This window comes from Herpailurus yagouaroundi, unplaced genomic scaffold, assembly GCF_014898765.1.
Source record: "Herpailurus yagouaroundi ecotype Mexico unplaced genomic scaffold, PumYag 162, whole genome shotgun sequence".
Classification (NCBI taxonomy): domain Eukaryota; kingdom Metazoa; phylum Chordata; class Mammalia; order Carnivora; family Felidae; genus Herpailurus; species Herpailurus yagouaroundi.
In genome coordinates, this window is record NW_024412403.1 from 71,341,920 (window position 1) to 71,355,395 (window position 13,476).

At 44.3% G+C, this 13,476-nt stretch overlaps 1 protein-coding gene across 1 annotated transcript in view; it reads right to left on the minus strand.

The window, feature by feature from the left end:
• SLC12A8 (solute carrier family 12 member 8) overlaps positions 1-13,476 on the minus strand; it is a 143,587-nt gene that overhangs the window by 46,324 nt on the left and 83,787 nt on the right. The window contains exon 6 of the mRNA XM_040484777.1: positions 11,195-11,308. Coding sequence (XP_040340711.1) covers positions 11,195-11,308 — 114 coding nt within the window. The remainder of the gene's footprint in view (positions 1-11,194; positions 11,309-13,476) is intronic.

The following is a 13,476-nucleotide window of genomic DNA, read 5'->3' on the forward strand; positions in this document are numbered from 1 at the left end:
AAGAAAAGAAAAGAAAAGAAAAGAAAAGAAAAGAAAAGAAAAGAAAAAAGAAAAGAAAAGAAAGAAAGAAAGAAAGGAAAAGAAAACTTGAAAGATTCTAGCAATGAATCTAGCCTTTTGAGCTAGCCATTAAATTTGGTAGGTAAATAAGGAAGCAGCTAGTGAATATTTTTATACCAGTTGCAACTAATTTTAAGCTAATTCTAAACTTATTCTGTATCTTGTTATCATAAAGGAGAATTTCTAGTGTTTGCTAAAAAGAACAAAGAAATTTCTAATACTGAGCAGTTTGCCTTTGAAGTTACAAAGATTGTTGACTTGTAAACTTAAGACCAAAATTTTTTTTAATAGATTTGAGCCTCTGTGTGTCTGTGTGTATATGAAACTGTGTCTGTTCACTTAAAGTTGTAGACTACAGTTTTCAGAGGATGTTGTCCATTCACCTGCTAATAATCAACTTGTTATGGCTTCCCTGATACTGCTCTAAAGCACAGATACATGGGCATTCACTTTCAAATGTCCTCTCTCTGAAACAGAGCTTTTCCTACTACTATTACTTTCTCTCTTTTTTATTTTTTTATGTTTATTTATTTTTTGAGAGAGAGAGAGAGAGCATGAGCAGGGGAGGAGCAGAGAGAGAGGGAGATACAGGATCCGAAGCAGGCTGTAGGCTTTCAGCTGTCAGCACAGAACCTGACGCTAGGCTCGAACCCACAAACTGTGAGATCATGACCTGAGCTGAAGTTAGCTACTACTCTTACTTTCTAATCTTATACTCTAATAAACTTTTGCCTGCTGCTAAAAAAGAAAAAAAAAAGCACAAATACAAAAAGATTATACAGATTCCCTTACAATTAGGGATTCCCTTGAGATAAATGAAGTATTCCTTGTAAAAATATTTTACACATAAAAATAAATATGACTGTAATACATTAATCTTAAAACGCAACACAGAATCTCGATTTCCCACACCAACAATAAAGAATGAAGGGATATAGCCCAAAATTGATAAAATAACAGAGATTTAAGAATATTATTTAAAGTTAAAAAGTTAATTTAAGAAAAAAAGCAACGTTAACCATCAAAATTTAGGAAGTGAATGAAGGAGCATGTAAGTAAGCTAAACTCTATTTCTGAACACGGATTCAATAGATTATGTCTTTGATTCATCAAGTTACAGATTCAAGCTTATTGTTTGGTAAATATGCAGCTAGCTCCCAAAGTGCTAAAAATAATTAAAAGTGGTTGCTCCCATGGAGGGGTATCTGGGGTGGTAACGGGTAGAGTGGGACACTACTGCTTTATATTATAAGCACTTCTGTAGGATTTTCCTTTTTGTCGTGTGTAGGTCTTATTTGTATCAAAAAAGGACACCCACAACCTGCCTCACTCTGACCAGTGTTCCTGAGACCAGATCTGTCACGGAGGCTCTGTTCAAAGGCGACGGGCTCACAGCTCGCTGCCAGAACTACCTGGTGTCAAGGGCATCCCTGGCCAAATATCCATGTTCACCTGACTCCCAGACCCCACTAACTTCATCCACTAATACCAGCCCTTCCTGGACCTCCTAAATTCTGACCTCTGCAAAGGTTGCCACCTGTCACCGGGTTCCCTGGTAACTCACCTGCCTGGCCACATTGCCTCCCAACATCTACAATGGCCTCCTCATTCTAGCTCCTAGCCCCTAGCAATTTTATACCCATTCATTCAGTATTGTAAGATTACATACCACTAATTATTCTGCCACTTTAGTACCTCCTACAATTTGTCACATCATTTTGTGCACCTTCCATCAGATCATTTACAAAGACCCACAAGGACTCCACGGATGTGTATGCTCTGTCTAGGAAAGTGATTGATTAAGCCTAATTGCTTCCTGCTTCCAACCAGGTTCTATATTCATAACAAAAGCCCTTTTCTTCACCCAGAATCCCCTATAGTCCATGACCCAACCTTTGATCACAGTTCTTGATAGCTGGCCTGGTGTGGGATGCCCTGGGATCCTGGTCAGTGGGAACAGAGAGGATAGACATGGACAAGGCCACCCTCAGGAACACAGACAGCCAGAGGTTGGCTTTTGAGACAAAACAGAGAAGCCAAAGGGTAGGTAGTCGGTAGGACAGACACAAAGCATCAACGACAGGGAAGTACCTGCTAGGCAGGTCATTCCTGCCAGGCTACTGTAGTGATCTATGCACACCTGTTAGACTGGCTTGCACACTGACACTGTCACTTCCAGAATTTCACCCTTGCGTGACTACACAATTCCCAAGCAGATGAGCACTAGTTCTGGTGAATTAGAAATTTCTTGCTTGCCAGCTGGATCTAGAAAAATTATTTTGATTGAGTAATTTTTTGCCCATGCTTGTCAAGTATTGTAGAGATTCTCTAGTTTGGCTTTCTGTCTGCTTCTGCTACCATTTTAAGATGTCACTGTTAATGTTAGAGCTGAATTTAGGGTGGGTGTAGAAGAACAAATACTATTTCCGAGAGCATTGGTGTCCAGATGTTTTACAGATATTAAAGGGAAAAAAAGCTTGGGAAAATCTTGATAAATAAGGTTAGAAAGTTTTTTACTGCTGGACTTACCAGTGCCTACAATACGCTAATTTTCATCATCCATCGCTAAGAAGAGAAATGTAACACAGCGTTTCCCAAAACTCACTTAACAATTCTACATTATTTTTAAAAGAAAAACTATTCATTACTAGTGTTCCATGGAAGACAGTTTGGGAAACACTTGTGTCCATTTTATAATTACTATTTAATCTTTATACTTTTCTTGGGAGGCTTCCTAAAACTGCTTAAAATGGCTACTTAGAATCAACAATTCTTAAAGCTATAGGTGTCCTATAGGTTATCTACTTCTACCTCTTATTTTACATATGAGGAAACTAAGGCCCAAAGAGGAGAAGTGATTTTGCCCAAGTTTCAGACTAACTGCAGCACTATCTTCAAGTTTCCTGATCTCAAGTCAGTGTTCTTTCCACTATGTAATACAGTTTCTTGATTTCTAACACCCATGCTTTTCTTGGATTTCCCTTTTATAACCAAGTAACTGTATGATTAATTTGGGGTTACCTCCCCCACAAGAAGGCTGAATTTATCAGTTATGATCAGCACTACACATTGGTTTACCCACAGGTACTTTCATCACCAGTTCCAAATCACTAGTCTGTGCCTGGACCAGGGCATTTCCCCTCCTGCTAGGTCTTAAACTGCCAGTTCCAGGAAGCAGTTAATTGCTTTACCTGAAACCACATTTCTCCCTGCATCAGGATGACAATGTAGTCTGTGCACATGTGACTTTGATAAACAGCTTCCTTCATATGGTTTCCTTCATATGCCTTCTGATTTGGTCTTGCACCCTAGTTCTACAGACTTTTAGCATGTTTATTGTCTCAGTTTTTGTATATATGTGAGCTGGTGTTGGCCATCATCTTACCAGCTTAGGTTTATGAGGCTAAACATCCAGAGCCATCCATAGTCTCCTGGGCATTGACATTATGCCTATAGCTGGGGTGGGTGTCACCAGGTGAATATGGTGCTTGGGCTTAATGCCCCAGTTCAAATATCTGACCTAAAAACAGGCATGGATGGCTAGGGGAGGAACTCATCCCCTCTACATCTCAAAAATAAGCTGTGGTTAGGGGCGCCTGGGTGGCTCAGTCAGTTAAGCATCCGACTTCAGCTCAGGTCACGATCTCACGGTCTGTGAGTTCCAGCCCCGCGTCGGGCTCTGGGCTGATGGCTCAGAGCCTGGAGCCTGCTCCCGATTCTGTGTCTCCCTCTCTCTCTGCCCCTCCCCCGTTCATGCTCTGTCTCTCTCTGTCCCAAAAATAAATAAAGGTTAAAAAAAAATTAAAAAAAAAATAAGCTGTGGTTAAAAGAACCAGCACGTCAAGTAACCACTTGCTTACAACATTTGCAAGACAATGGCCATGTCCTTTTGGAGGTTGGGGGGAGTCAACCACAGCACACACACTTCATTTGTTGCCTGCCATCACAATCCCACTCCCCACCCTACTTTCTTATTTGTTACTGAAAATGAGAATTCGTAAGGGGGAAAAAGTCTAATAGTTTTTCTAGGCTTTTCTGGTTTCTGTTAGTTGTTCATTAAAGAACGACTCTTTCTCAAGGAGGTTCCAAGCTTCCTCCTGGGTGCTTTTCAATCCAAATCTGTTTTCTTAGAAACCTTTAATTTTCTCCTTCAGCTTTAGCTTAATTGTATCTCTGGTGCCTATTTTCTTTCTTCTTTTAAGTTCATGAGTTTATTTTTCTCTATCATTAAGGCAGAAGATCCATGCACTAAAGTTCCCATGTCTTCTCTGCTGCCTTTTGTGCTGAAGGAAGCAGTCTGTTACTGTTTGGAGGCAGTGTGGCTCTGAGCCTCAGTTTCCTCGTCTACAAATGGGGATATGATTATTTATCTGACAGAACTGTTGTTAAAGTTAGAATGAGCATTTATAAGGCACTCAGCACAGTGCCTGGCACCTAGGAGGTGCTAAAGAAATGTCCACTCAGGAGAGACGGGCTCCGTCCCTCACTCAGAGATCCTTGGTTCCTAAGGACCCTGGTGGTCTCTCCTTACCTTCCGCCTGAACTCCAAACCCACTCCTTCTCCAAACCTATTGGTTGGTTTTTCAGCTGTTCCCGAAGGAACCTTTCATCCTCTCTTGGCTCCATTCTCTGAGGCAGAACCTGTCAGGCCCCACCCTCTCGGTGCCTTAGAGTTTCTCCTGAGACAGTGTCAAATAATGGAATGTTTAAATCCCAGGATTCAATTCAATTCAATTAAATGCCAGATTTGTTGGCTTCTGGGTCGGGGGCAGCTCCAGACAAGCGTGTATTCTCTCTTCCAGCATCCTCTCCAAAGTAGGTGGGAAGCAGTGGGGTTCAGCACCTTGGGGAAATAACCTCTCTTTGTTATTGTTCCCTCATCCATAAAATGGAATAATAACAGAACCCATGGAAGGGTCCAGGTTCTATGGAGTCTGACACTTTAAAAACAACACAGACTTATGAATATGAAATTAAGAACAGGGCGTAAGCAGAAGCTTACTCAAGTGAGGGACCCTGAAGTCTAGGGTTCATTACCTTCAGGGTAAATCTGTGCTTAATCGAAGCAGTGGGGCTGTGGTGGGGTTTGAGTGAAAGACTATATGTAAAGTGCTCAGCATAGCTCCACACGTAGTAGGCTATTATAATGCTAATGATTATTACAGATATTTATAACAATTTTGATAAAATTATATGTTAATTCCATAAATAAAATTATAAAAAGAAACATGACAATAATTATAAAGCTTCCTTCTTTTCTCTTGTTCCTATCCTACTCATCAGAATGCAGTGGAGTGAGCCCCACTCCAGCTTGTCCTTACTTGAGGCTCTCTCTTCCTTAAACCTGTGGACCCCATTCTCTGGGAGTTTCCATTTCCTAGTTCCTCCATGTACTGTGGTCCCTAATCCCTGGAGTGGCTGTGTGTGTGTGTGTGAGAGAGAGAGAGAGAGAGAGAGAGAGAGAGGAGAGAGAGGGAAAGAGAGAGACAAACAGAGAGAAAAAGCATTCTGTGGGATGGATATTTGTTTCTCAGGGCAAGTTTTGTTGTGTAGCTTGGAGAAGGAAAGTGCTTTAAGAAACAAAGCAAATGCAGAATCTACTCCAGGGTCCCAGCCCCACCCTGCAGCCAGTACTGCAGGGTGTGGTGGACTTTGGGGAGAAGGACAGAAGGACAAAAGGACATGCTTCATAAATCCAGAGAAGCCACTGAAACCTAGACTTCAGCTGCTCCCCTCAGGAAGTGTCCTGCCCTTGAGATAAAATATCTGAAGTAATTTAAATCATATGTCTGACTGGAGATGGGGACACAAGGTGGGGGGACTTTTGTTTGTTCTTCCAAACTCCTCTCTCCTCTCCACAGCCTGGAGGTTCTCTTGTTCCAGAAGAGGATGGCGTTGGAGGGAGCCCCAGCCATGACTCACTCAGAGCTAATCCTTGGCAAATCCGTCACCATGGAAACTGCCAATCATCCATGCTTTTCATAGCTTAACAGAACATCTGCCAGGGGAAAGCCAAGTGATACAAATTGTTCGTCCTGCCTACAGTGTTTACACTGGGGCCCCTGGAAAACAGTGAGAGAGCCAGAGAGGCAATGTTCCATAGCAGGATGGTGGCCCAACTCTGGTCACTAATTAGCCGGGTGACCTTTAGCAATCCTTCATAAGCCCCTCTGTGCTCCTCCTTCCCCAGCTGGTCACATAAAAGATCAGTCCTTCTCAACCTGGTTGGGCCAAGGGGCGGTGGGAGAGACAGGGAAGCCCATCTCCGGAGAAGCGTGAGGTAAAACAAAAGGCCTGTGTAGATAGTTTCTTCAATATTATAATTTTATATTTGGACTTTTACAAAACAATATTTTCATAATTTAAGCTGCAGAATATAAAGCTTTACTAATATTCTTAGGTAGCAATCTTTCTCAAAGGAAGGACAAATATACCCCTCTCTGGTCCAGAGAGGCATATCAGAATTTCTAGTGTAGGTGAGGGTTTCAGTATCATTATCAAAAGTGAATATGGATTAAAAAGAAAAAGTTGAGGGGCACTGGGTGGTTCAGTTGGTTAAGCATCTGACTCTTGATTTCAGCTCAGGTCATGATCTCATGGTTTGTGAGACTGAGCCCTGCGTCCGGCTCCTCACTGTCAGTGCAGAGCCTGCTTGGGACTCTCTCTCTTTCTCTCTTTCTCTGCCCCTCCCCTATTCACGTTCACGCATGCTATCTTTCTCTCTCTCTCTCTCTCTCTCTCTCTCTCTCTCTCTCTCTCTCAAAAGGAATAAATAAAATGAACGAGAAAGAAAGAAAGAAAGAAAGAAAGAAAGAAAGAAAGAGGAAGGAAGGAAGGAAGCAAGGAAGGAAGGAAGGAAAAAGGAAGAAAGAATTGAGAGCTGCTGAACTAGCAGATCTCAAATGTTAGTCCCGCTCAGACTCTGGGCCACTGTGTGGCTCTTCAAACCTCAGGCTGCTGCTAATTCCTTGCTGGAGGGAGAAGTACTGAAGAGGGGGGCACCACTCCCTGCCCCCCGTCAGACCAGGCATCCCCTCTCTTCTAAGACACAGGGCCTAGAGAGGCAAAGGAGGGGAAGTGTGGAGCAGCGTGGAGGGGGCCCAGCAGGGTCACACTATTGACACAAGCTCTTGTGGGTGCCTGAGGACGCCCCCTGGAGTGCGGCCAGCCAAAGAGGTCCACAGCCCTGCCTCAGGTGTAACCGTGGCCCTGACACCCAGGCAGGGGTCCAAGGAAACGCTCAGGTGGGAAGTCTCTTGAAGGTGTGCTCTGCCTGTGTGGGGGAGGGAGGGCAAGTCAATATTTTCAAATGTCAACTTAAAAAAAAAAATTTCCTCTATTCATTTCCCCCCTTGCATTTTCTGCCCATTCAAGAGGAAGTTGACATATATTTCATTGCCTTGAGGGAGATACATGCCAGAAGGAAGCAGAATTTGCCTGTAACCTGTTTTGGGTTCTGTTTCTCAAAAGCCTGAGCCCTTAGGAGATTTTAGAGAAAAGGAACCGCAAAATAGGTGGGGGAAAGCATGGCAGGGGTGGGGGCGGGTAGTGGGGGGGGGGGCGTGGACATAGTTTGGTACATAGTTTGCTGGGTCCAGTGTAAATAAAAATATAAGATCCCTTGTTCAAAAATTATTAAGAGTTTTAGCAAAAGTAAATCATTACACCGAGCAGGGGGCCTTTCTGAGCGTGGGACCCAGTGTGAATGCATAGGTTCATGCCCATAAAGCTGGCCCTGGACAAAAGTGTCTGCCATATTATTACAGAAGATTGCCCCTGGAGCTGAAGGCAAGGAGATAAAGGCTCATAAGATCTGGAGCCGTGTGGATGTGCAACCCACTCCTGGTCAGCACAGCAGGAGCCCCATAAGACCCCTGGAAGGAGGGCCTGGAAAGTGCATAGGCTCTAAAGCATAGGGCTCCCTATGTACTTGAGCATGTACTTGAACAGATGTGCAGACAGGACATCTGGCTGTGTGTACAATGATGAAAAGCCAGACATGCCTTGGGAAGACCCTAAGACCCTGGAACAAGATGGCAGGGCAATGTAGAGGCATTGATGAATGACTGACATCCATGTTTAATCATCCTGGCAGAATGAAGACGGAGTCAGAGACTGACTCTTTTCATTTCATAAAAATGAAAGAGATGCATTACTTCTGGCACATCTGGATTTGTGGACCAAGATTCTACCTGCCACTCCTGAGGCCTAGCTCCAAGCTCACTTCTGTGGTCAGCCTGGGGGGTGGGGGTCAGGGCGGTGGGTCAGGTAGGAGACTGCTGTGGTGATCTATTGAGAGATGAGGCTTGGACCAGAGTGGTCAGGTGGTAGAGGTGGAAAGAAGTAGGAAGTAAAGGAGAAGTTCCTTTAGGAGGACTTGGAGGGTACTGGTGAGAAAGAGGACGTTATCATGAATAACTCCCCATTACTGGCGTGAGCAATTGTTTGGATGGAGATGCCATTTCCTGAGATCAAGAGTAAAGGAGAAGAACCAGTTGGGGGATGGGTGGGATGGGCTTGGTTCTGAACATGTTGGGTCTGAGATACCCAGTGGATTATGCCAGGTAAGCAACTAAGTATATGATATGAAGCTTAGAGAAATCTGGGCTAGAGGTACAAGTCTGGGAGTCATCAGTCTTGTGAGTGGTCATTGAACAGTAGGCATGGATGAGATTCTAAGGAAAACAGTAGAGAAAGAAGAGAAAAACCCCAAAATTTAATGGGCAGGCAGAAGAGGATGTACCCAAATAGGCAAGTCAGAGAGGCAGGGGGCAGACCAGGAGGTGCTACATCAGAGAAGGCAAGAGAAAAGGAGGAAGTGGAGGTTGCCAGTCAAATGCACTGAGAAACTAGAGATGATAGTTGAACTGAATAGCATGGCAGCCACTGAAGACTCTGGAAAGGCCATTTCAGTAGAGAGGCAGGCTCGGAATTCCAAAAGGAGAGCATGGACAAGGGCAACAGGAGGCAGTAAATGGAGACAGGAGCACAATGGTGCTTGATTGTGAAAAGCAGAGAAAACATGCATTGCTGGAGGCCAGAGTGGGATTCAGGAAAGCTGATTAAAGGCGATTAACATTGTTCATTTTTTTCATTTGCACAGCTTTACTGAGGTGTAACTAATATACGATAAGCTGCACACGTTTAAAGTGTCATAATCTGGAAAGTTGTGACATAGGGATACACCTGTGAACCTATCACCACAGTCCAGAATAGTGTTTCATACCCCCAAATTTCCTTGTCCCTCCCTCCTGCTCCCCACACCCCTATTTCCCATCCACTGATCTCCCTTCTGTTACTATAGTCTGCATTTTCTAGAATTTTATATAAATGGAGTTTTGTATAATTTTATCTTTTAAAAAAAGTACTTGTTTTTGTCTGACTTCTTTCTTGCAGCACCATTAATTTTTTTTAATATTTATTTTTGAGAGAGAGAGAGAGAGAGCGCGCGCGCGCGCAAGCAGGGGAGGGGCTCACAAGAAGGCTCCAGGCTCTGAGCTGTCAGCACACAACCCAATGCAGGGCTCAAACTCACGAACCGTAAGATCAGGACCTGACCTGAAGTGGGACGCTTAACCAACTGAGCCACCCAGGTGCCCCGTGCAGCACTGTTATTTTGAGGTCCATCTGTATTGTTGCAGGTATCAATAGCTCATTCCTTTTTATTGTTGAGTAGTTTTACATGGATGGCTATACCATAATTTATCTATTTGTCAGTTGATGAATATTTGAATTATTTCTAGTTCATGACTATTACAAATTAAACTGCTTTTAACAGTCATGCACGGGGCGCCTGGGTGGCGCAGTCGGTTAAGCGTCCGACTTCAGCCAGGTCACGATCTCGCGGTCCGGGAGTTCGAGCCCCGCGTCAGGCTCTGGGCTGCTGGCTCGGAGCCTGGAGCCTGTTTCCGATTCTGTGTCTCCCCCTCTCTCTGCCCCTCCCCCGTTCATGCTCTGTCTCTCTCTGTCCCAAAAATAAATAAACGTTGAAAACAGTCATGCACAAGTCTTTACATGTTTTCACTTCTCTGCAGCGGATAACCAGGAGGGAATGGCTGGGTCTATATTTAGGTTTCTTTCTTTTAAGCCTATATAATACCTGGTATTCCCAGGCAGTCGCCCATCCACGCACTAACCAGGCACAGCCCTGCTTACCTTCCAAGATCAGACACATTTACGGTGCTATGGCCATAGACTGTTCAATTTTTAAGAAATCATCCTACTGTTTTCCAAAATGGTTGCACAGTGTATGAGAGTTCCAGTTTTTCCACATCCTTGCCAGCATTTGTCATGGGCAGCCTTTTCAACATCCTAGTAGCTTCATCCTCCTTTTTCTATCCCTATGTTATTTGAGGAGAGGATCATGAGCAAGGAAATAGCCACATGAAGGCAGGCAGAGGGAAGAGGGGAGAAGGACACGGAGACAAGATCAGCCACACTCCAGGCCATTGATGCGGCCTGATCAAGAGTAAAATGCTTCTCTGAGTCTGTGCCATGGGACAAGTCCAGTCTCTAGCAAATGGTTATTTCTTATGATCATTCAGTCCACATGTTCGCTTACCACCTTCCGGGCCAGGGCCTGGAGCCTAAGACAAGATTTCTAGAGGGATCTCAGCTTTGTAACGCTCCTCCCTGGCCACTGTAGAGCAGAAAAATAGGGAAGGTAGGGCAGGGAGATTCATTCATTGTCCAAGGGTCCTGATCTCACCCACACCCAGTACAGGGAGAAGACAATGGCATTTCTCTGCCCCCTGGAGAAGACTCACAGGTTGGGGTAGGGAGGAGGGGAGTTTCTAGACCAAGTTTGCACCCATTCTGTGGTGGAAGGGGCAGCTTGCCCTGCTAAGGAATCCATCCTGCTCAGCCCTAAGAGAAATATGTCTCCTGTACTGACCAGGCCAAGAGGTTTCGATAGATAGGTATGGAGGGTAAGGAAGAATAAATAATGCTGGAGCCTTCAGGAATTATGAACAAGTAAACTCTCTGTTAATAGCTTTTTAGTCAAAGCTAAGGCCATCTCTAAAGTCAGATAGACATCCTAGGAGCATATGCAGGCCATTTATAATACTGAGTTTTAGAAACCAAGCATTTATACCCCTAATGCGGGAGTGAAAAAGGATCCAAATTACTATACCTGTAGCCGCTGGGAAGAACACCCCAAAAACAGTGAAAAAAGACTCTCCGGGGCTGTAATCTGGCAGAGTGTTGTTCTGTAGCAGTTCTGGTGAATACCCAATAAAACCGTGCTCTGAAATAATACAAAGGAGAGCAAAATGAGTCAAGTGAGAAGATACAGCATGCAGGCTTCCCTAGATTACAGTCCTAGCTTATAAAAATTTAAATATTAAAAGGTAGGGGTCTGAGGTGCCTGGGTGGCTCAGTTGGTTGAGCGTCTGACTCTTGATTTTGGCTCAGGTCATGATCCCAGGGTCACGGGATAGAGCCCAGGGTCAGGCTCTGCGCTGACAGCCCAGGGCCTGCTTGAGATTCTCTCTCTCCCTCTCTCTCTACCCCTTCCCCGCTCTCTCTCTCTCTCCTCTCTCTCTCTCAAAATACATAAATAAACTTAAAAAAAAAAAAAGGTAGGAGCGTGTCTGTGAGAGAAAGGAAAAGGAAGAAGTCTGACAGAATCGGCCTTAACACTTCCAGGGCTGGATTTTGTATGTCTTTATCTACAGATATAGGTAGATAAAATGACTTGAAGGAGAACAATAGTTACCTCTGGGAAAGGGAGCATTTTCTTTTTTCCTTTTCTTCTTTTTTCTTTACAGATTTCCGTATAGCTGGAATCTTTCACTGAGCGTGTATCTATGTATTTTCTGTTAACTGAAAAAATTAAGCTACCTTCCCTCTTCAAAAACCTTTCCACGGGTCCCTGTTAGCTGCAGAATATAGTCCAAACTCCTTAAGATGAATATCAAAGCCCTCTACAACCAGGCAACATGCCACCATTTCCTGCCTTTCCTCTGCCCAGAAGTCACAAAAATGACTCTCCCCAAGAACACCAGTAATACCCATTCCTGTGTCCCTGCCTTCCAGACCCTTCTCCCACATCTCTAAGCATCAATGCCATGCTCACTTTTTTTTTTTTTTATGTTTATTGATTTGTGAGAGGGGGGAGGGACATAGGGAGAGGAGGATAGAGGATGTGAAGCAGATTCTGCACTAACAGCAGAGAGCCTGATGAGGGGCTCAAACTCATGAACTGTGAGATCATGACCTGAGCCATAGTCTGATGCTCAACTGACTGAGCCACTCAGGTGCCCCATTGCCATGCTCATTCTTTTTTTTTTTTTTTTTAAATGTTTATTTATTTTTGAGAGAGAAAGAGAGACTGAGTATCAGTGGGGGAGGGGCAGAGAGAGGGAGAGGGAGACACAGAATCCGAAGCAGGCTCCAGGCTCTGAGCTGTCAGCACAGAGCCCGATGCGCGGCTCGAACTCACAAACCGCAAGATCATGACCTGAGACGAAGTTGGACCCTTAACTGACTGAGCCACCCAGGCGCCCCGCCATGCTCACTTTTAAAGCCCATCTCTAATGCTACTTCCTTTGGCTTTTACATCAACTCCTGATCAGAATCAGTTCCTCCTAAGTGCCCTCGTACTGTGACTGGCCATATTAGATCTTACCCCAACTAGACTCCTTGGGGCGAGAAATCCAGTCTCACAAATGTCTGCCCTCAAGAGTCAAGCACTGTGCCTGTCACACAAGAGGTAGGTGGCAAATATGGGTCACATTAAGAAGAATCTTTCTCTTAGATCTTGGCTATGGGCACATCTCGAATCCATGCTTTCACTTTGACTTGTTCATAGGCTGCTTTTTAGCAAGAACATCTCAGATCCAAGTTCTTCAAAGCATTTTAAACATTTGTACACTGACTTCAATAAAATTTTTCAGGTGGTTTTAAGCCTATTTTGTTTCTTTGTCAAAGGAGGTCACTTTGAAGAGCATCTGTGACATGTTAGTGGGCTGTGGAAGTTTAAGATCCAGATCAAGTATTCTTAGGCTCAGGAACATCCAGGATATCCAGCCTCTGCTTTTGAATCTCATCTCTGAGAATGAGTTAGTTTGTTCCTGTTAACTATAGCCTAAGAGAAGCCAGTCCTGCCCTCCTTCCCTCAACCCCCACAACCACATAGGATGGGCGTCTAGCCACCACTCCAGCCGACCCCTGGAGCTGTGGTGACAGAATTTCCTGCCCGACTGTCCTCCACCTACCTCAGGGCTTAGCTTCCCCCTGGGCCTCAATCCACAAAAGAGCTCCTGCTCACTCATGAGCCCAGTGAGATCACCAGCGCTTTTCACAGCTTCCAAGATTCATAACTTAATAGGAAAAATATTTTTTAAAAAAATAATAAAATGAAAGCTCAGTGAAGCACAAGGGACCCTTGGGAGTCCGGTCAGGACTTAAAAT